This window comes from Antedon bifida, chromosome 2 (genome assembly GCF_963402885.1).
Source record: "Antedon bifida chromosome 2, ecAntBifi1.1, whole genome shotgun sequence".
Classification (NCBI taxonomy): Eukaryota; Metazoa; Echinodermata; class Crinoidea; order Comatulida; family Antedonidae; genus Antedon; species Antedon bifida.
Window position 1 is genome coordinate 28561077 of NC_136227.1, and position 23396 is coordinate 28584472.

At 34.4% G+C, this 23396-nt stretch overlaps 3 protein-coding genes across 3 annotated transcripts; all 3 read right to left on the reverse strand.

Annotated features, from left to right (window-relative positions):
* Positions 1-6197: 6197 nt before the first annotated feature.
* Positions 6198-10921, reverse strand: LOC144858933 (uncharacterized). The gene is made up of 6 exons (XM_078715085.1): positions 10784-10921; positions 9847-9954; positions 8335-8418; positions 7804-8028; positions 7070-7420; positions 6198-6541 (listed from the first exon to the last, which is right to left on the reverse strand). Exons 1-6 carry the CDS (start codon positions 10848-10850, stop codon positions 6267-6269), a joined length of 1110 nt encoding a protein of 369 aa, XP_078571211.1. The 5' UTR covers positions 10851-10921; the 3' UTR covers positions 6198-6266.
* Positions 10922-12418: 1497 nt separating this feature from the next.
* On the reverse strand, positions 12419-14159 carry LOC144835582 (uncharacterized). Its single transcript, XM_078690662.1, has 3 exons — positions 13731-14159; positions 12900-13247; positions 12419-12693 (listed from the first exon to the last, which is right to left on the reverse strand). Exons 2-3 carry the CDS (start codon positions 13021-13023, stop codon positions 12419-12421), a joined length of 399 nt encoding a protein of 132 aa, XP_078546788.1. The 5' UTR covers positions 13024-13247; positions 13731-14159.
* Positions 14160-17618: 3459 nt separating this feature from the next.
* On the reverse strand, positions 17619-22897 carry LOC144835583 (uncharacterized). Its single transcript, XM_078690664.1, has 6 exons — positions 22838-22897; positions 21832-21936; positions 20887-20970; positions 19984-20187; positions 19111-19461; positions 17619-18637 (listed from the first exon to the last, which is right to left on the reverse strand). The coding sequence occupies exons 1-6, from the start codon at positions 22893-22895 to the stop codon at positions 18462-18464; spliced, it is 978 nt and encodes a 325-aa protein (XP_078546790.1). The 5' UTR covers positions 22896-22897; the 3' UTR covers positions 17619-18461.
* Positions 22898-23396: the final 499 nt, after the last annotated feature.

Consider the following 23396-nt stretch of genomic DNA (forward strand, 5'->3'; position numbering starts at 1 on the left):
TCGCTCCAGGTTTTAGTAGTATCAGATACTTTATAGCAACTGTTGTTGTATAACGTGACTTTTAAATTAAAAAAGAAATAAAAAGCTTAGGACTCATGTATAAAACTTGGCAACACATCGAACACGAATTCGGTTATCCGTTGTCAAGCGAGGTCATTCATGCTCACTGTTAATGATTGGTCAAAAGAAAAAAAATCGTATGATTTCAGCAAAAAAATGGCTTCTTGATGATTTATCGCACCGAATTCGGAGTCCGAATCAGGTAGAGGAAAGTCTTATATTTAATTAAATGTTTCGATTATCATTCCCGAAGATGATAATCGAAGATCGAAAGGTTGAATAATTTATTATAGACTATTTATACATTCTGTATAATATACCAAGGCAATCTATCAACAGGATGCTGAGCTCCGGAGATCAAAGGGTTTACTGTGGCTGCGACATGATCAATTTCTCGCCACCTCGCCAACAGACATCGCGCGCCGCGGAGAATAATCTACATAGAACAGTATACTGTAGGCATTTTCGCAACAAGACATAAGATCAAAGGACTGTTACGAGTTCCTATCTTGGCAAGGCGAGCTCAGTGTCCTGTTAGATTGTCTTGGCCGTACTATGGTAAATGAAGAAGTAACTATTTACCATCCGTGAAAACTTCGATTTCGGCGAGACTCAGCGGCCTAATTTTCGGGTTTTCTATCGAAACACTAACATATCTTGCTAAAATCGATTGTCTGCATTTCCTTACAAAAATATTACCAGCATTAACTTCACTTTGCGTTATAGGTTCTCCACAAGCTATGTTTGATAATACGTCGTCTGACATTCCAATTCTAACTACACCATCAACCGTCCGATTTTTACAACCTGTCGGCGGAATATACAAATATGTCTGTCAGTGTTAATTTGAAATGCAAAACATAAATGATCTTTTATCTATTGTAATAAAAAATGTACTGTTACTTTTAAGATCGGGGGAAAAATTTAGAAAATCGGTATTTGTATTTACTCTTTTCCTTACAGACATTTTTGGAAAAAAGGGTCAGTTTTGTTTTGATAAGATAAGCTATCTAACTTTGACTACAGTATCTGCATCAAGCGGTTTTGAATTTTTTTTCCCCAAATGTTCACCTGGTTTTTATTAATAAACAATTTACATTTACAAGTTAAGCTTAAACTTACAATAATCACGTCTGTTTGTTATTTCCACTCGTTTTATAGAAAATATTCCTCCAAGATCGATGTATACATAAGGTGTTCGTTCACCTCCTAAATAACAGTTCAGACATAAAGAAAACGTGTTTTATTAGGCCTAAATACATTGTAATAATCGATCCTCATTTATTTCGGGGCTTAGCGAAAATGTCGATCTCAACGGCCTATAACCTAGGACATATGACGTCATGTACTTTATTGTGGCATGCGTTAGGCTTGGGAAGTCGTCGATTCTACGTCCAGGACATTGGAATTTGTATAACAAACATGCGCATGTCAAGATTTATTTTTAGTGGTAGCGCCGTCACGAAATAAGTAGGGACTTTAAGAAACACGACGGTTAGGAGGGAGGACGACGAATATCATGTGTTCGCTAGAGCGTAAAATCCTAACAGTCAACATAGCCGTTTTATTAGTTACGCACCCTTGCGCGAAGAAGACGACGACCGGCAGTATCTCTCTCCCTCCCCTGTCTCGTGGCGCGGGGCCCTTCTGAATCGCTTGGCTTTGGTGATACAGCATAGGCCTTCCCAGCTAGGGCCTCGCATTCAAACGCCGCTTTTAACACATCAATTTTAACCCAATAAAACTGTTATTTCTTTGAACAATTAAATTATAAGTTCAAATATTATTTAGAGTTGAAGAAAAAGAGTTAGAGAAAATTCCACGTTTAAATGTAATTTTAACTGTATATTTAAGGTTATATATATATTATTTCCGTAAACGGGAAAATGGCAACTTTATCGTTCTCAAAAAGTTAAAGATGTATTGTCCCTTTGACTAATTCCAAAAAAAAAAAAATAACAGATTTCGAAAAAAGGTGGGTCATTTTGAAGTATCATAATAGTTATTAACTATCACCAAAAATGTGTCGAAAAAAAAATCATTTAACTGAAATACAGACGTTTTTTGTTAAAAAAATAACTCTGACTTCCAGTCAAAGTTTTCGATCAAAACATACCCCATAATGAAACGCGCTTGTTTGGCTATTCTGTATGCATAATCATAAAACTTTCTCACGATCTGTGTGAAAATACCCTCTCAACCGTGACGAGTTGTAAACAATCCTAATTAGCATATGCATAATGCGTACTCGTGGTTTGAAATCTTTGTTTACTTTCGCTCGCGACGATTTTCGAGACGAAATGTAATCAAACTAATTTACCTGTTAATTACGTAAACTTGTTGCTTTTGGCTCGAATTTTCGACTTAAAGTGAATAACTTTAATATTACTTTAATATGGCCAATTTAAATTTAGAATATTTTGACCTTCATTTTTTTGTGTTTCAACTTCACACTAAGCTCCGCCCACTTTTTAAAAGGTCATGCATAAATTATTCATAAGCTCCGTCCTATGGCTTCCCGTCGTGTTTCGTGAAGTCCCTAATATATGTTAGTGGACGACGATGACTTAACTCGAACGGTTCTGGGCTCAGGCGACGACCAATGACACATGCTTAGATCCTAGGTCGTCGCAATTCACTTTAAAATTCACCAGGTTCGAAGTATTGTCTCTTAGCCTTAAAGGACAACTTTACCGAGATAAGATAACGTATTTTAGGGATGTACATAATGATTTTAGAACAATGGTAAGATTTACGATTTGGCCGTGCGCACTCGCCGTACAGCCGTCGCCGTAAATTGTTGTGACGTCAAGTAAGCAATTATATCTACCTCATGAGGTTTCACTGTTGTTAACATACAATAGATAGGCTAGGCACTATTTCCTCCATGGGCTATGTACCCGTCATTTAAATTGCTAATTTGACCTGCTTTAGGCTTAAATTTGCAAAAATACTTAGTCTGTTTTTTGAAGAAACACATTGTGAGGTATACTTACAACACAGTGTAACATTACATTTTATAATGATCTAAGTGATGATTAAAATGTATTTTCTATCAGTCCGTTGGAACCCACGATTTTTAGATGGGAGGATCAAAAGTTTTATATACTGCAGTCTCTTACCCGTATGCGCAAATGTGTCTCTCGATCCGTCATTTATATTTGATGACTCTTCAGGTTTACTATTTGAACTGCTAATAAAAGCTGGTTTTCTATATGCAATTTCTTCTGAAAAATTGATTCAGTATTGTATTTTAGAGGTTAGTGGTGTCCGAATGAAACGTCTACCAATTCATTTACAATTCAGTATGTTTAATGATAATTAGTACCATATACTCAAATTATAAATTAATAAAGGATATATTTATTGCACAAAATGACGGAAAACATGGATTTGTTGAAACTAACTTTTCGTGCATTTTTATAGGATCAAGTTCTACAGATGCTGCCTTCTAGTCGAGCTATAACCTAAGCTAGAAAGGTTTTTATGGTGCATTGTATCATGGAGGAAATATACAGTATAGTATGTATATTTCCCCATGATTGTATAGTAATTGTGGGACTGGACGTTTGTAAGGCGAAAATAATCTTTCTCCTTATTAATTACGTATTTCTGTCCGATTGTTGTATGTGCAATACCGTAATTATTGCCAACATCGAAGAAAAGAACACTTTAAAGCCGAAATATCATTATCTTTCTGTTTTTTAATAGTACAAACATAAAATGAAAATATAATTAATTCTAAATTTCCACATCATCCGAAATTATTAATAATGTACAGTGTAGATGAGCAATGTTCAATGATTAATACATTATACCAATTATGGCAAAGATCTTGAAATGAAATGAGATGTTTTAATATATGTTATTTCAAGACCATTTTACATAGATACGAAATACACAAACTAAAAATAAATAAACAAGACGTCAAAACGAGTTAATATTAAAAATAATCGTGAGAAAAAAAGCAGTGGATGTACTTACTACTGGCAGAAACGTAAGCCATAAACGCGACGATTTTAATTACCGTCCGTATCACATTTGTCATCATCTTGTAAAATCATTTGTCTAAACAGCACAATAACAAGCATAAACGGGATAGATTCAAACTCTGCAACCGAATCCCAAATACACATGTAGACTTGCTCTGCAAAGTCTGTTTCTGGTCAACTAACGCGTACGAGTGAGTTTAAATACGAAGTAAATTTGTATAAAATAAAACAACATATAAATATTCATGGTGAGGTTTTATACAAAGAGTTTATTATATTAAACTTTACAATGAGAGTCGAGCATGCGCATAAATACTCATACTGTTGTCATTGTCATCTTTTAATATTTTAATGTATGTTCTCAATATTTAATTTTCTATGTTAGCTTTAATGTAGGCCTACTTGTTCAGTTCCACCCTTATGTTGTCAGATATAGATATCAACCTTGGTTCCTATTAGGACGCAGCGCAAGTGATTGACCAATCACGACGCGATGGATCGTCATTTTTATCGCGTAACACGAGTTCCTATCTTGGCAAGGCGAGCAGCATTCTGTTGTTAGATTAATACCTTGGTGTGAGAAACTACTCCGTTATCCTGCGGCTCAGAACATTTAAATGATGCCACTCTAAAGCCTGTTTTCCTGTCGACGTTATTCGATGCTATCGTTAACAATAATCGGCAATCTTCTACGTAAACATTAAAATGTTAACGATTTACAGGAAAAGGTACTCGCTATCGTTATCATTTCAACTTGATCGTTTTCAAAGGATCGTCGTTGAACTGTTAACGATCAACGACGATAGCGTCGAATAACGTCGACAGGAAAACAGGCTTAAAATCAATAGCACCCGCACTGCATTATTATATAAGTTGTGCGTTTCGGCAACCACTGAATAAACCTTGACAATAATGCGACGTCGACTTCTTCTAAAATTGATTAACAGTTCGAATAGTTTATTATTCACTGTTGGCCTATCGTCCTGTGATTTCGTAATGTTGGTAATCGACTGTTTCGTCGCAAATAAACTCCATCAAAACCAATTACATTCTTTGTTATATCCTAACGTGAAGTTGATCGTCTCGCATAACTCCATCTGAAGCTTTATTTTACTAAACATAAAGTGATAAGCATAAATCTCTATATTTTAATAATTGCGCCTGAAGTTAATGGTAATATATTCTTCCTTACTAATATAGTACTACATAATAGCATACTCATGTGAAATTCTATTTTAAAATGGAATACATTTAACCCTTGTGTTCAAGCGAGTAGTCTATAATGTGATTTAGAATAAACAGTATACAGAGAGTCACTGAACATCGATTCGGAATAAATAGCAATTATACTCCCAATATAAGACACTTTATTTAAACACCTAAAACGGAGTTATCCTTTCCGGTCCCGTAATTGAAATAATGTTGGCACTGCTAGAGGTTACAGCAGGACATTCTATACATACTAAAAGAATCACTAATTTTACTGAACATGTAGTGGTGTTAATATACTATTCTGCAACGATATTACAATGATCATCACTTGAAATCTATCTGTATATAATTCTTTGCTTTAAACCTTTCATGAATACGTACTTGAAATCTAGTTTGGAATTATATAATTAAACTATAATACAATGTTTGTTTTTTTAGACAAATATATTCTATAATCGAATAGTCGAATAATACATTATTCTCGTTGTGTGTGGTAGTTTAATAAAAAATAATGCGCACGTTCATTATGTCGACTGATATCCACGACGTCATGTTATGATATGTGCATGCGCGCCAAGTCGACGATAACCAAAATGTCAGAACGTGTTCAATAGCATTTTGCCTTTCTATCGTAGCACTGCAAACGTTTAACCAAATTATGGCGGAGAATGATCTCGCATGATTTTCTAGGAATGTAGTAATATTTAAAATCATTATGTAGGGACCCATAAATAATTTCCAATGTTTTACGTAAGGTTTATCATTATTTTTTTAATAAAACAATTGACCAAAATAATTGTTGAAGTTTGTTCGTTCAGCTTACACTAAACATACAATTATTTTATAATAATATATTTTAAGTATATTAAAAGGAGACCTTCGGGTCGCAACAAAGTGCCTCATTAAATTATATTACATTTCCGGAGGAGTTGGTTGTCCCTCGTTCGTTTCACCTGAATAAGCGTGGCTCTTGAATAGGGGTGTTCGAAAAGAAGATAGCATTCAGTTAAATTTAGTGCACATTTCTTCTGAAAATGTAACTAAGTAAAAATCAACATTTTCAGCATCAGTTAGCTCTCCATCTTGACCTGTGCTGGTACAAATAGTACACTCTTTTGTCTCTATATTGAAGGAAAACGAACTACACGCGTCCACATTTCCGCATTCTAGTGAACATGTCCCAGGAGTCGTAGCGAACAGGCTTCTTAACACGTACTCTGATGTCGGAGATTTATTTTGTGCAGTGAATTCATATATTTTGTAAGCAATGGTTTTTTCTGTAAAAGACAAAATAAACACCATATGTTGAACCAAATTCGCACAATGAGGGTTCATTACGAACACATATTGCTCCTAGTATATTATGCATTAGGTTCTATCTTTCCGACACCACTTTATGTAGATGTTCAAGACGGCAATCGGCTTAAATAAAAATAAAAACATTTTGGCACACATGGCGTTTCATAACTTGAGATGGATCGTCACGTAAAACGACTTGAAGCAAGACTGTAAAAGCGATGTAGTTCGGATAATACATCGCTTGTGATTGGTTAAATTACTTACGTCACCCTTTCGCAAGCACGTAACCCACCGTAATTTGACCAATCACGACGCATGATCCGAACTTTGTGAATCGATTTCGGCGCGCTAGCGTCCTTGAATTCGTTCTGGGAACCAAGTTTAGTATTGGTAATGTCAGGGTGGTAATGTCTGCAAATTTATATCAAATACCAAGAAGGAAACGTGTATTCAGAGCATGTTGTAGGCCTACTTTATTACGGCATACTATCAAAAACATATCTTACTTTCACATATATATTGCATTTCTGAGTTACAATATGCGTGGCGTAAAGATCCATCATTGGCGGCAATTCTGAAGCAGTCCATGTCGTCAGACTCATCTCCACTTTCTGCTATGTCATAGTTCATGTAAGTCGGAGTGTCACTGGTCAACCATTCCGGATTACCTTCTTGCCCGATGTCATTGAGACCTGTCCAGAAGGAGCTAGATGGCATCAAGCTAGTCAAATGAGTTCTCTCGTCCTCTGTGTTGATGGTCAGAAGCGTTGAGAATTGACTTTCACATGCTGCTTTGGCATCGCTCCAGGTTTTTGGAGTATCAGATACTTTATAGCAACGGTTGTTGTATAGCGTGACTAAAGCTTTCGATAAAGAAAAAACACGTAAATAAATTAGTTATGCATTTCCATTTGACAATACATTAAACACAATCAATTTGAAACTACATAAATGTTACCATCGATAGTTATGTATAATACATCGATCAATAACATGTAATAAATGAGTACAAGCAACAGTAAACGTGACTTCGGGACAAGGTCATACTACGCATGTGTGTCGATTATAGCGCTGCGTAAGTTAATACTTATATAGTTGAAAGTCACATGGCTCTATCCAAGAAGAGACCAGGCAATAAGAGTGAAATCGCAGTAATTACCACAGACACAAGCGCGGTATAAGGCCCATTGTTCGTATTAATATATTTGGGCCTACGGCATGTGATTTGGATAGTATTTACCTTCACTGAAAACTTTTATTTCACACAAATTTAGTGCCCAACCATTATTGTTTTCTATCGAAACACTAACGTATCTTGCTAAAACTGATTTTCTGCATTCCCTGACCAGAAGTAAATCAGCATTAACCTCACTTTCCGTAATAGGTTCTCCGCAAGCTGTATTTGATAATACGTCGTCAGACATACCGATTCTAACAACACCGTCAATTGCCCGGTTTTGACAACCTATTGAAATAATACTCAATAAGACTATACAGAAGTTTTCGTTATATAGAATTCATATTCCAATCAAATAATATTAAAAATATATTATATATATACTTTCGCATAATAAAAAGCAGTAGTAATTACTTTTGCACTGAAACTCCTTTAACCTAACCTTACATAATACAGGCACACGTGATACAAAAAGTATTACCGAATATTCCTATGCTACTGGCAAAATGTTGTCATGTGGAGATACAGCAGCACTATTTAAATTCAGGTCAATAAAACTTGAATATTAAGATTCTTAACTCTACTAGTACTTACAGTCTCCTCGGTTTGTTATTTCCACTCGTTCTATATAATACATTCCTTCAAGATCGATGTATATATAAGGTGATATCTGCGATCCTTAATAAATATCAATGTAAACATAAACATATTTTTAAATAATGAGTATATATCATATCAACGTAATTATCTATTGTTATTATATCATAATAGTCATTATTATCTTCATTGTCGTTATTATCTTTATTGTCGTTATTATCTTCATTGTCGTTATTATCTGTATTATTATCGTCATTATCTTAATTGTCGTTATTATCTTCATTGTCGTTATTATTATCTCCATTGCCGTCATTATCTTCATTGCCGTCATTATTTCTTTGTGGTTATTATCTTCATTATTATTAGTATCTCCATTGTCGTTATTATCCATCCATCTTCATCCATCCATCTCCATTGTCATTATTATCTTTATTGTCGTTATTATCTTCATTGTCGTCATTATCTTCATTGTCGTTAGTATCTCCATTGTCGTTATTATCTTTATTGTCGTTATTATCTCCATTGTCGTTATTATCTTTATTGTCGTCATTATCTCCATTGTCGTTATTATTTCCATTGTCGTTATTATCTTCATTGTCATCATTATCTTCATTGTCGTTAGTATCTCCATTGTCGTTATTATCTCCATTGTCGTTATTATCTTTATTGTCGTTATTATCTCCATTGTCGTTATTATCTTTATTGTCGTTATTATCTTTATTGTCGTTATTATCTTCACTTTCGTTATTATCGTCGTTGTCATTAGTATCTCCATTGTCGTCATTATCTCCATTGTCGTTATTATCTTCATTGTCGTTATTATCTTCATTGTCTTTATTATCTCCATTGTTGTTATTATATTCATTGCCATTATTATCTTTATTTCGTTATTATCTCCATTGTCGTCATTATCTATATTGTCGTCATTGTCTTCATTGTCATTATTATCTTCATTTTCGTTATTATCTCCATTGTCGTTATTATCTCCATTGTCGTCATTATCTCCATTGTCGTCATTATCTCCATTGTCGTCATTATCTTTATTGTCATTATTATCTTCATTGTTATTATTATCTCCATTGTCATTATTATCTTCATTGTCATTATTATCTTCATTGTCATTATTATCTTCACTTTCGTTATTATCTTCATTGTAATTAGTATCTTTATTGCCATTATTATCTTCATTTTTATTATTTTCATTGTCATTGTTATCTTCATTGTCATTATTATCTTCATTTTCGTTATTATCTTCATTTTCGTCATTTTCTTCATTTTCGTCATTATCTTCATTGTCGTTATTATCTCCATTGTCGTTATAATCTTCATTTTCGTTATTATTGCCAATTCTTTGGTTGACCTACAGGGCATTTCTCGGATTTGTATTTAACCTTTTTTACTGGTGTCGTCTTTCTGTCAATAATGCTGACCAAATCCTGCTTTGGCGTAGGACGTGGTTGTCAAACAAATGATTTAAATGGCTGTTTGTATTAAGTGCATCAAACTTACCCGTATGCGAACAACTATTAATATTTCCATCATTAATCTTATTTGGATACCAGTTGGAATAAGAAGTGCTGACGTAAGCTGGTTTTCCGTGACCAATTTCAACTGAAACTAATAGTACATAAACTTGCTTATTTAGAAGTTTAGTAAGTTTCCCATAAAGGCAAGTGGCACAATACTTGGCTACAAAAACTATTATATACCTAGGCCTACAATTCTTCGTTCTATAGGGAACCGTCGGTGTCAGGTCATACTTCAAGGAACTCAAGTACAAAACCACAGTGCCGAGTGTTTTATTATTTATTATTATTATGGGGGTAGGGGGAGGGGGGGGGGGTGGGGTTACGGGGTGGGAGTTGTGTCTGTGGTCACATGTGGTGTCTGTATAATGTAAGTATAGGTTAAGGGTTATGTTACTACTATGTATACATGTGAAACACATGTGTCGTTACAAGATACAAGCCTACTTTATTGTCAAAATTTTCAGATATGTTTTGTACCATAGTAGATAAAATAATACAGTGATAAATTTTTAATAAATGAATACAAGTTACTATTTTTTAAAGTTTTGATTAAATGAATTGCATGACATGTACAGTGTTGGAAATCTGAAGCGGTTTGTAGAAATTGTTTTCTGTGTCAGTCTAGCCCTTCTTGGTCTGCTAATAATAATATATGAGTGTGTAATGGGTGGGTTGAGTCTTGTATAATTGAGTTAATTTTCAAAAGTATAAACATTTTAAACATATCATCTAGAGATGTGGTATTACCAAATATTCCTATGATACTTCGGAAATACAGTACCTAGAATCGGCTGGACATAAGCTCCCGCTTTACAGCCAAATTCGTGTGAACCTCAGCTACTCAAATATATGATATTAATATCATTTTATTTCTGCTGTTGTACGTTTTAAAACAAGAAATCATATACGGTACTTACCACTGCCAGTTAATGGTATAACAAACAATGTCAGTTTCAACAGCAACAGTATTACATACGCAATCATATTTTCAAAATAATATCGTTTCTACCTAATGATAACACAAGCACGAGTAGCGGGGTGAAGTTTTAGTTTCCGTGACACACGAGTGATACCCTAAACATTTTCTGACCTAAAATTTGAAGGTACATTTAATATATGTTTCAATAAACATGAGATGTAATTATGAATATCAACCTGTATGTATAAGTATTCCATCGATTGTAAATCGATATGTCGTATATTTTTAGACCAAATTAATAATGTCAATCAACAGATAACGGTAAATTAGTGTTGTTGTTGACTCGATTGTTATTGAAATGAATTATGACCAATCAAGCTTCATGTCATGTCAGACCGACAGACAGACAGACATATAGATAGATAGATTGACAGTTTGTTTTATTGTCATTTGGGAATGTGTTCCAAATTTGGATGATTGATATATAATGCTCCTTTACCCTTTATTATTAATTTGACGGTGGTTCAATAAGAGAGCGTTGTTGCCTTGACTACGTGTGCATTGAAAAAAAATATCTAATTGTGATAACTAGATGGACGTTCTCGAATACACAGTAATTTCAGCGTAAAAAACTGGCGATTTCAAATGTACGTACCGCAGAACTATTGTCGTTTACAGAAACGAATAAATAGACACGATAATTTATGCAGTCAATTCAATTTTCAATTTCAATTTCATAAATAATATACCACAAAATACAGTAAAACATTTGCGATTTAATACTTTGTTAAAACTGTTACTGTCATAGTCGATTGAAATAGTAAAGTACATGTGACGATACACCACTACGACATTTATTTTTGTTGTATTTATTAATTAATACAAAAGTTGAGAAGCAACTGTCAGTAATATAGTTTATTTGTATATTATGTGTTTATAATCTAACAGTAGGGCCTCGAGTAAAAATTCTAGAAGTAAGGCGCGATTTACCGAATTTTTCCCTTACGTAAATTTATATATAGATTCCAAAAGGAAATGTTCTACTTTTAATTGGTAAAAGTAAATAGTACGCATATATGCTCTTCAGTTGAATTTAGTGCACACTGTTTTTTTGAAAAGGTAACAGAGTAAAAATCAACATTTTCAGCATCAGTTTGTTCAATTAATTTTATTTATTTTCTACCCATTATAAGCATTGTTTCTTTTTCTTCTCTTTTGACATTTTGAACGTTATTTTCATTACAAAACTATTGTCCATCATCAATTAACTACACCATTACTGTATTTGTTGTTGTTTTTTAAACCATATTTTGTTTACATAATTGTTGGCATGATTTCCCGTTATTCGTCATCATTTTTTGTTGCTGTGGATTTAGTCGAAAGAATCGTTGTTCTATAATTTGGTTGATCAGTTTACAACAGTTACCATGTATATTTATTCCAAGATGGTTTAATAAAACAATTGTTGTTCTACTATTTCTGAAATTTAAACATTAATGAATATTGTAATCACTTATCACTCAGATTGCAACAAGTCAATTTTATTTCAAAATGCATGAATATCCAGTCTTGAAATGACTAAATAGGCATAACAACTTAAGTTTATTTAAAGTTAAAATCTTAAACTAAAATACTAGTTGACTGTAATGCACACTGCTTGTGAAAATGTTACTAAGTAAAAATCAACCATTTCAGCATCAGTAAGTTCTCCATCTTGACCTGTACTGGTACTAATAATACACTCGTTTGTTTTTCTATTGTATGAAAACGAACTACACGCGTCCACATTGCCGCATTCTAGTGAACATGTTCCAGGAGTCGTAGAGAGCAGGTTTCTTATCACGTACTCTGAGGTTGGAGATTTGTTTTGTGAAGTGATTTCAAACCTGTTGTAAGCGACAGATTTTTCTATAAAAGAAAACATGTACGGTAATATAATAATTATACAAGACCAAGATGCACTAGTGTATAGTGTCTTGTATGTTGGCAACACCTTGCACAAAGATAGATGCATAATGAGCATCCAGGACTGAATCACCAAGCCATTCTAGACATTATCATCCATGAAGAGTGACATTATAATTTATAATTATGATATATAAATATATTCTTACTTTCACATATATAGTACATTTCTGAGTTACAATATGCGTGGCGTAAGGATCCATCATTGGCGGCAATTCTGAAGCAGTCCATGTCGTCAGACTCATCTCCACTTTCTGCAATGGCATAGTTCATGTAAGTCGGAGTGTCACTGGTCAACCATTTCGGATTACCTTCTTGCTCGATGTCATTGAGACGGAAGGAGCTAAATGATGACGTCAAGCTAGTCAAATGAGTTCTCTCGTCCTCTGTGTTGATGGTCAGAAGCGTTGAGAATTGACTTTCACATGCTGCCTTGGCATCGCTCCAGGTTTTTGGAGTATCAGATACTTTATAGCAATTGTTGTTGTATAACCTTGCTGAAGGTTAAAAAAACAATAAGTATGTATTCATAATGTTTTGATATATGATACTCTCATTTATTATAGTAAAATTTAATAATTATTGAAACAAGTTACATTCACCAATCGAATTTTTCGCCATTTTTATTTTACTTTTCCTTCGTAACTAAATTCCAGCTGCTCAAGTAGCGATGACACGCCATATGGGCCAAAGCTGAATCGTCGTCAGCTCTACACGGTTTAATAACTTTTAAGTTAGATAATTTATAGAATGTTAAGTTTACATAGACGATTCGTCTATGTAAACTTAACATTCTATATATTATCTATCACATCATGATATCGAACACTAATAATTTTACAGTATATACATAAAGACGCCAAAAATGTTTAAAGTGTTAAGAAATTGTTGTTTTGCCTTAGCCTCCTCCTCCTGCGTCAATATGATGTTAGTCCTAAATCTGATGATGTGATTATGTTTATAATACGAATAATATTTACCGTCGATAAACACTTTAACTTCACAGATATTCAATGGCCATATAAAATCGTTTTCTATTGAAACACTAACATATCTTCCCAAAAAACCGACCGACTAAATTCTTTCACTATAAGTTGACTAGCATCAACTTCGCTTGTTGTTATTGGGTCCCCACAAGCTTGGTTTGTACGTCATCTGACATTCCAATTCTGATAACGCCACCAACCGTCCGATATTTACAACCTGTTGGAATGCAATGCGATTAGTTCAATGACGTTCATAAACGATTAAAATACAACTAAAAAGTTGGAATTAGTTATTTTCAATATGTATATTTGCCCTCGGAAAAAAAATGAAATCAAACTTTTTTAAAGACTTTTTGTATGGTTTTATTTATTTATGCAATAGATTGATCCACAAAAAATAAGTTATGATGAAAAAAAAAATAATGGCGCTTACCAAATAAACAGTTAAATTTAACTAAAAACCAATTTGACAATTTGGTCAAATTATTTATAATAATGTATACACTTGTAATTTGTTCTTTAGCTATTAAGAATTTTGTACTCTGTATTCTTTTTTCCGAAATAAAAGATGAAATGAATGAAATTTAATGTGCAGTATCATTTCTAACGAAAAGAAAGTACGTGTATTTGGTGGGTTTTAAAGTAAATTAACTTGTATACGTGTAGAGACATATTGACAAAATAAGTAGGTGGATTTTGGAATATATTATCACAATTGCAATATTCTTACTTACAGTCCTCCAGCCTGTTAGTTATTTCCACTCGTTGTATAGAATAAATGTCTTCAAGATCGATGTATACATAAGGTATTAGCTCATTATAATAATATATAATAATTATAGCGATATAGTATAACAATTAACTTGCACTGATAAAGGGCTAGTGTTGCTAGAAAGCTAATTTTTCTGACTGTTTTACTTTAACTTATTGATTTTTTCTCCATTGAGATCCAGCCACTGATACCCACAGAATTACCTCAATAAATACGGCAATTATAATAATTATAATTTATTTGGATGCTACAGTGAACCAAGTGAAATCTTTCTTAAAATCTTCCTTCGTTCAATTTTAACTTTAAACAGTCTTTGGTGATAAAATTAGTGTTCCATAAATAAACTCTTATGAATGTAACATTTGACTAATAGCGTACACCACTTTCATCATCACGACGATACATTGCCGCCATCGTATCGTTTTTGTTTAATATCACCATTGTCGTTACATTATTAAAAATGTTTGGGAGAACCAGAGAAGAATGAATTCTTCCCTGGGAGAACGAAAGATCCAAAAGAGCTTTAATTACTGGCATACTTACGCGAATGCGTGCATCTGTTATCTAGTCCATCGTTTATATGCTCTGGCGCCCAATGATTATCATCAATACACGTGCTACTATAAGCTGATTTTCCATGTGCAATTTCCTCTGGATAAAAACAGATTAGGCTTTGTTTAAACTTTTGGAGAGTTTGGCCTATTTTCAAATAATTTTTTATTTGACACATTTTTTTTTTCGTGATACCCCATCTGACTTACTCACGCATTATCATTCCGGACTTTTTTTTTAAATAGTAAATGAATCAAAAAAAAAGTAGGCCTACTTACCACTGGCAGATACACGAGCAATAAATACGGCGAGTTCGGTCAACACTAATAGTACATTCATTTCAATTCGTCTGGACAATAAAATTTGAATGAATGAATTAGATAACCGCCTGCAATTGAAAGTCAATAAGCAGCTCGCCACACGTACATAAATAGGCCTATAGTTGATTGATTGATTAATTAATTTATACTGTGAAGCTGTATTTGGCGCCTACAGAAGAATTAGCAATTTAGAAAACACAGCAACATTGAATACAGCTTACACTATAGTAATAGTCAAACATTTGTATTGCGCCAATAAAAAAACAAATCAAAGCCACATTGTAGGCCTATTATCATTTTGCTGTTTACACTTTTTTTAGTAGAATCGAGAGTGGGTGAATCTTTATAAGTAAATATTCATATTTTTATTATTGAAAAAAACGAAGCAATGGTTTGATTGACTTCTTCATGAAGTAGAAAAATATTGAAAAACAACGACACATAATTTTCATTTGCTTTATAACAGAAGTTAACCACCCGACACTCGAACGTAGTATTATGTAAGACACTAGACTGCGAAAATCTGCCGTCTTGTCTCCTGATTAAGGCCAACATAGCATCGTACGACGAGGCCCGACGGAACGTCTCGGTGCTGTTGAATCCCGTAGTTGAATCCCGACGAGACGATTCGTCTTGGGATAGCGTCGGGGTAGTTTTTATGTCGTGGAGAGAACTTCAAACATGTTTAATTTTCTCTCGACGAGCGGACTCGTCGGGCCTCGTCGTACTACGCTGCCGGAGTTAGCCTTAACTTACCTTGCCCTATGCCCTACTTGCTCTATTCACATTACGCATTTGAAATGGAAAGTTTGAATCATATCTTTTACACCCGGAAACAACGGTTTTGGTATGGAAAATAAAAACGTGAATGAAGTAAAATTTGAAAATAATTACCTGCCGCTTAAATTGCGTTTTCAAATTGATTGTTGATTCTTCAGTAACAAATGACTTAGGCCTACTTTTAGTAAGTGTTTATTAACAGAGAAGTAATAATAGTGTAATAATAATATTAATACGCAGTAGCTATATTTAGCTTTCATACTAAATCAATATAATTGATAATGTGCAAAATTATATTAAATTAATTAGGCCTACGTGAAATCAATACAGTATTATATAACGCATCACACGAACATATACGTGAAAACAGTACGATTGGTAATGAAAACAATACTTTATGTATACGCCAGGGTATTTGTTTGTGTTCGACCCATTTTACAAATTCCTAATTGGTTATGATTGACCTACATTTAAGTCATTTGGACCTATATAAATTTATTCTGTAGTTCCATGGCCAATATCAATTAGTATTATGATTACATATTGATTATTTATATCGATTGAATAGTATAAACAAATATTCTTTAAGCGTCTTCGGCGTCTTCATTTCTATTTGTCAGTTTTTACATTAGAAAAAGATAATTTCCATAGATAGTGTTTTATATAGTAACTTAACATATTTTGTTTCTATACATTGGTATCACAATAACTATCGATTACCATTGGTATCACCATCACTATATTACTATTGGTATCACCTCAGTCGACTACCAATGGTTTCACCATCACAATCAACTACCAATGGTATCACCTCAGTTGACCCATCAATATTACCATTGGTATCCCCTCAGTCGAATACCGATGGTTTCACCATCATAATCGACTACCGATGGTTCCACCATCATAATCGACTACCGATGGTTTCACCATCATAATCGACTACCGGATGGTATCCCCATCATAATCGACTACCGATGGTTTCACCATCATAATCGACTACCGATGGTATCCTGATCATAATCGACTACCGATGCTTTCACCATCATAATCGACTACCGATGGTATCCCCATCATAATCGATACCGATGGTATCCTCATCATAATCGACTACCGATGGTTTCACCATCACCATCAACTACCGATGGTATCCCCATCATAATCGACTACCGATGGTTTCACCATCACCATCGACTACCGATGGTATCCCCATCATAATCGACTACCGATGGTTTCACCATCACCATCGAATACCGATGGTATCCCCATCATAATCGACTACCGATGGTATCTCCATCATAATCGACTACCGATGGTTTCACCATCACCATCGACTACCGATGGTATCCCCATCATAATCGACTACCGATGGTATCCCCATCATAATCGACTACCGATGGTATCCCCATCATAATCGACTACCGATGGTTTCACCATCACCATCGACTACCGATGGTATCCCCATCATAATCGACTACCGATGGTTTCACCATCACCATCATTATCTACCACTACCACCACGTTATCGTTATCAATGACACAAATTTAAAGTTCGGTATGCTGCCATGTAATTCTACAAATGTTCTGCTCACCGCAGCATGCAGTGCAATACTCTACTTCGTTAGATAGCAAAGTAGCAAATTAAAATGGCGCTGATGCATACATTTTTTTGTTGAAGAGTTTTAAACATTCTTATATCAACAAATATAAATTCATGGTTGTTTATGTTTTATATATTTAAAATTTTAACTATGCATTGGTTTTGAAATATTCATTTCAGAATGTTACTATATTATTTTAATAATAATAATAATAACAGTCAACTTTATTTCAGCAATTTACAAGCCATACAAAAAAAAGAAAATAAAGCACATCAATCATCATCATAAAACATCAGTAAAAAGAAAAAAAATAAATAAAAACAACTTAAGCTCTGAGAAGTGCCATTCTGTTAACATTTAGCGTCGAAATGTGTAACTATAGACAGTTTTAACTATAGTTTGTTTGTACTATCTTCCAGTCTACAAATAAACTTATAACATGTTTTCCTATAAAATTCATAGAAACATTGTTCATATTTAGATATATTGCATATCTCTTTTCATTTTTTATTTTGGTGAGCCACTTGACAGTGAATCCGTCATGTTTTGTTTTGTTCTTTTGTACGTCTTTTTTTCCGCTTTGTTTTATATCGTTATTTTTAACAAGTTAAACCAGAAGAATTTATTATGTATAAATTAGCGAATTGCTCATCTGTAAGTTGATTATCCTGACCTGTACTCTTACTAAGTTTACACTCATTTGTCATGAAATTAAATGAAAACGAAGTACAAGCATCCAATCATCTCCATGATCCAATGTAGTACATCCCAGTGAGCATAGCCCTGGGCTGATAGCTAGCATACGCTTTAATACGAACTCATCAGTCGGGATTTTGTCTCTTGAGCCAACCTCATAGGTTTGATAGCTGGTGACCCTTGCTGTAAGATATAAAATGCAGGTTGATAATAATTGAAAATTTACTGTATTTTATTTCATTTTAAAAATAGTTATGCTCTATTTTTTTACCGTATTTATAAGGTTTTTAGGGGGCGCTTGTTCGAGGGAGTTTATTTTTTTCAATGTGTGTGTGGGGAAGTTTATTTTTTTGGGTGTAAATTTACAACTACATGTAGCTCATTTTTAATTGAGTATCTGTCGCTTGTGATTGGTCAACTCACTTGCGTTGCACCTACGTCGTTGCGTTGCGTCCAAGTCGAAACCAAGCTTTAATTTTGTATACGCACGTCATGTGATTTACTTTGTTGTACGAACAAGTTTTCGAATTAAATGTTTATTAAACTTATACGTTAATTCAGAAAGATATTCAAATTAGATCTGGTTATTTAATAGGGTAGTTGGGGTGGGGTGGGTGGAAAAGAGGAGCGTTTAATGCAACGCAGTGTGAACTCACCTTCACAAATATAAACTAATTCAGAATTGCAATCTTCATTACGTAATAGAGTGTCATCAGTAGTCATAGAAAAACAGTCATTTGCATCGTTGTTGGCAGTGCTGTAGTTGGAATACACCGGAGTATCACGAGTCAACCAATCAGGTTCTCCTTCAGTTGTGATGTCATTAAGACCTGTCCACGTGCATGTAGATGAGCTGAATGACGACATCAAATGGGTAAGCTCGTCTTCAGTATTTATTGTAACGAGCGTTGAAGATCGACTCTCACAATCTAATTTTGCTTCACTCCATGTTGCAGCAACAAGGGAATATTCATAGCAGTGATTATTGTAAGTTCTTAAAACTTGCGCTAAGAAAAAATAAGAATTCAGTTGCCGTATTCAGCAATCAGCATTTGGAGTGGAGTTGTGGCTTGGTGGTTATGATGCATGGCTACCACTCCAAGGGTCCTGGGTTCAAGCCCCGTCAAATGTCAATTTTCTAAGGACAAAATTACAACTCCACTCCCAAAGACTTGCAATGTCTTGTGAACCTATGAGGGTCCCTAATGATCGGAAATTGTTGGATGGATTCACCCTCATTAAATATGGTTTTAAAAGGCTAGTTAAACTATATAGGACGATGATACGTGTATCAACGTAACGGGTCTTTAAGGGAAATAAGACCAATATCGATATTTAAAAAAAGTGGCATTACTTCTTACACTTAGTTAACTTGTACTATCGTCTTTATAATTTGTTCGATGTTCTACATTGTATATCTGTTTTAAAGAATTATATTTTTGATCGGTAGTTTTTTATTAAGATACTGTTAGTGGCGATGATTTCCAGTGTACAACCGACTTTGTTTTATCAATACTAAATATACATACCATTAGTATAAACCTCTATTTCAGCAATGTTTATATACTCTCGAATACCGTCTAAAGACAAGCTGACATATCGAACTAATTCGGTCAGTTCGCAATCTCTGTAAATGACTGTTGAATTTGAAGTTTCACTTGCAGCTATAGGTTCTCCACAAGCTACATTTGCGAATATGTTATCCACTGATGCACCTATTCTAACAATGCCACCTGTCACCCGATTTTGACAACCGGTTCAAAACATCATCAGAAACACTCTGTTCATTCGATATAATTTTCTATTTATATTAATAATTAATACCATGAGCTAGAAAAAAGTAACCTTCCACAAGTCCAATTTATTTTTGGAAAAGAAAGCGTCAGTTTTTGTGCATGTCGCGTAATAAATTCACGTATTTTTAAACCAAAAAAGGGCGTAATCACTGAAACAGCTTTGAAATACATTAAAATTTGTACGTACGGTACGCTTTAAACAGAGGGGATGCGAAATTAATAGAAGAGTCTTTTTACGCTGCGTTGTTATGGTTGTGGCAGAGTTTTCAAGGTTAGTTCCCACTCTAGAGGGCGTAAAGCTCTATCTACACCAATCAATTCTACTAAAAAATATGGTATTGATATGCCCAGATATGGTAGTGATATGACGTCATCATGTCCATGGGCACATCACATATTTTTGTCACGTAAGGTTTGATAGTGTGGACAGAGCTTAACGCAAGTGCAACTCAAGTAAGTTGATCAATCACAAGCAATCGAACTGTCACTTGTAGTTGATCAACTCGCTTTCCGTTGCGTCACGTCCCTGTTCTGCGTTTCTGTATAGAAACCATACAAGCTTTATTCTATGAAAACCAAACCAGTATTCTCTTTCAAGTACTGTACACAAAATTCTAAAAGAATGACTATACTTACAATCTTGTCTATTGATAATTTTGACTTGCTTAACATAATACATATCCAAAAGATCGATGTATACATACGGTGATAATTCATGTCCTTAAATAAAATAAACAAATGTTAAAAAATACACTAAACATTATTTTACAGATTGTAGAAATTTACGTTTGTAGGTTTTTTGATTCCAGAATAACAAATTATCACTCAATCATCGGTTTGGGGTTTTTTTTTGGCTTGGTTGGAGTTTTTGTACAGCGCTTAGAGGTAGGATATTAGAAATCCAGGAAGATATTATCATCGTATCATGTATCCACAATATAGTGCAGGTACCCGGCTGTGTCGACATAATCTCATATATTCTAGCACTGTCTTAAGCGTGGTTCCCACTAGAACGCAAAGCAGTGACATATCGACGCAAAGTGTTGTATTGCGTTATCACAAGTGGGAACCGACGACTCAATATGCAAACATCGTAGGTTTGATTTCACGCAAGCGGGGGCAAACACAATGATTGGAAGGGCATTTTCTTACGTTGCGTAGATTGCGTTACTTTGCGTCGCTAGTGAGAACCAAGCTTTAGGATCTTCGATATCAAATATAGTGCAGGTTTAACTTTAGAATACTAACTTTAGGCTTAAAGCATGGATAATATAATTCATCAAAGCTAGATTTTTGTTCCTACTCTAGGACGCAGGGACGTAATCGCTCCACAAGTAATTTGACCAATCAGGACGTGCTGGATCATCCGACTGTCTTTTGTGTTTGGTCAACTCACTTGTGTTGCCTATGGACGTGTAATAGAATTATCGTATAGGCCTATAAGCTAATTATGCAACACAACGACGGCGTAAGAGCAACGCAAGCGAGTTGACCAATGACAAACGACACTTTCGAATAATCCATCACTTTTGATTGGTCAAGGCTGACTTGCGTTGCGTTGCTTTAGTGCAGTTGTAATACCTGTATGTACGAAGGTTCCCAGGTTACCGTCATTGACGAGATCTGGTCCATACGATCCATGGTTGGAACTTCTCACTGCTGGTTTGTTACGGCCAATCTCAACCACTGGCAAAACAATAATACATTACTAATAATACCCAAAACCATTTGAAAGAAGAAACGTTCGTATGTGTATACCAAACGTTGTAATAGCCCTATTCCATAACTGATGACATTGATAGATTAATTTATTTGTAATAAATGTCATTATTTTATTGTAGCGTTTGTTCTTTTCTGACATAGTATTGCATTGTTGATGTTATTTTTGTTTTTGTCCTTAATAATAATGCTTTTGTACAAAATATTATAATTTTGCTGCATGATATTGTTTTTTGTATTTTCATTATTCTATAATTATTTAAATCGTTCGTTTCGTTTATATTTTGGAGCGGAAAGATCTTCGTGAGGACCAGCCAAATTCAACCACAAGCGCGCCGCTCTAAATCGAATGTCGAATCGAATATCACCTAGGGCCTAATTTGGAGAATGTTCTCCAAGATTTGGGATCATTTGGAATGGTACAAACCGTCCTTTAGTAATAGATTCCATTTAAAATCACTACATACATTTATCTATGGTGAATTGCCTTGTACGTGACTCCAGACAGAGTGGTAGGCCTACTGTTTTATCTTGATTCCCACTAGAACGCAACGCAGCGACGCATTGACGCAAAGTGATGTATTGCGTAATCACAAGTGAGAACTGACGACGCAACAATGCTGCAAAAATCGCAGGTTTGATTTCACGCAGGCGGGGGCAAACACAATTATTGGAAGGGTATTTTCTTACGTTGCGTAGGTTGCGTTACGTTGCGTCGCCAGTGGGAACCAAGCTTTAGTGGGAATCAATCTTTTATCATATTGATATTAGACATGAAGAAATTGCTCTCTTCCAGCCTACCGTACTTATTTCGTCACTTAAGATAATGCCTAGAACCTATCAATACTTTGAAGTAAGCCATACTTACAACCTGAAGAAGAAGGTCTGAACAAAATCCAAACACTTATAGCAAACGTTAGAAACATGTTTAACCGTGGCAGAACAAAGCTAGTTTTGTGTTGATCCTTTCTTACTTCTACTAATATACATTCTAATATCGATTAATCGTGATGAGATCGATTGCCATTAAACTCGAAAAGCTACAAATAATACACATACAGAACATAATCCACGATTAACATGTTTAATTAGTCTTGGCATAACAAAACTAGTTTTGTGTTCCATTCTTACTTCAAATAATATACATTATAATATCGATCAATCAAGATGAGATCGATTGCCAAATCGAATAAGCCATACATAAAACACACAAAACAAAATCTATAAAATGATTATGCCTTGCTTAATAAGTCACTTAGCAACGAGTCTAAACCGAAATTTAAAAATAGAATATTATTTATCCTTTTTAGAAAGTACGTTACATTCTGTGGGTTTTATCTTGGAATGGTTGTTGAAATCAACTGTTGGTTTGTAGACACTAGTTCAGCAGTGATGAAATGTTCAATCATCGCATCATCTTTCACCTC

Coding starts and splice junctions, on each gene's coding strand:
- LOC144835583 (XM_078690664.1), bottom strand. CDS start 22,895: ATGTTTCTAACGTTTGCTATAAGTGTTTGGATTTTGTTCAGACCTTCT. Junction 20,971..21,831: donor GGGAACCTTCGTACATACAG/GTATTACAACTG, acceptor ATTTTATTTAAG/GACATGAATTATCACCGTAT. Junction 20,188..20,886: donor AATTATCAATAGACAAGATT/GTAAGTATAGTC, acceptor ATCGGGTGACAG/GTGGCATTGTTAGAATAGGT.
- LOC144835582 (XM_078690662.1), bottom strand. CDS start 13,023: ATGAACTATGCCATTGCAGAAAGTGGAGATGAGTCTGACGACATGGAC. Junction 12,694..12,899: donor AATGTACTATATATGTGAAA/GTAAGAATATAT, acceptor TTTCTTTTATAG/AAAAATCTGTCGCTTACAAC.
- LOC144858933 (XM_078715085.1), bottom strand. CDS start 10,850: ATGATTGCGTATGTAATACTGTTGCTGTTGAAACTGACATTGTTTGTT. Junction 8,029..8,334: donor AATAACAAACCGAGGAGACT/GTAAGTACTAGT, acceptor TTATTTCAATAG/GTTGTCAAAACCGGGCAATT. Junction 7,421..7,803: donor AATAAAAGTTTTCAGTGAAG/GTAAATACTATC, acceptor CGAAAGCTTTAG/TCACGCTATACAACAACCGT.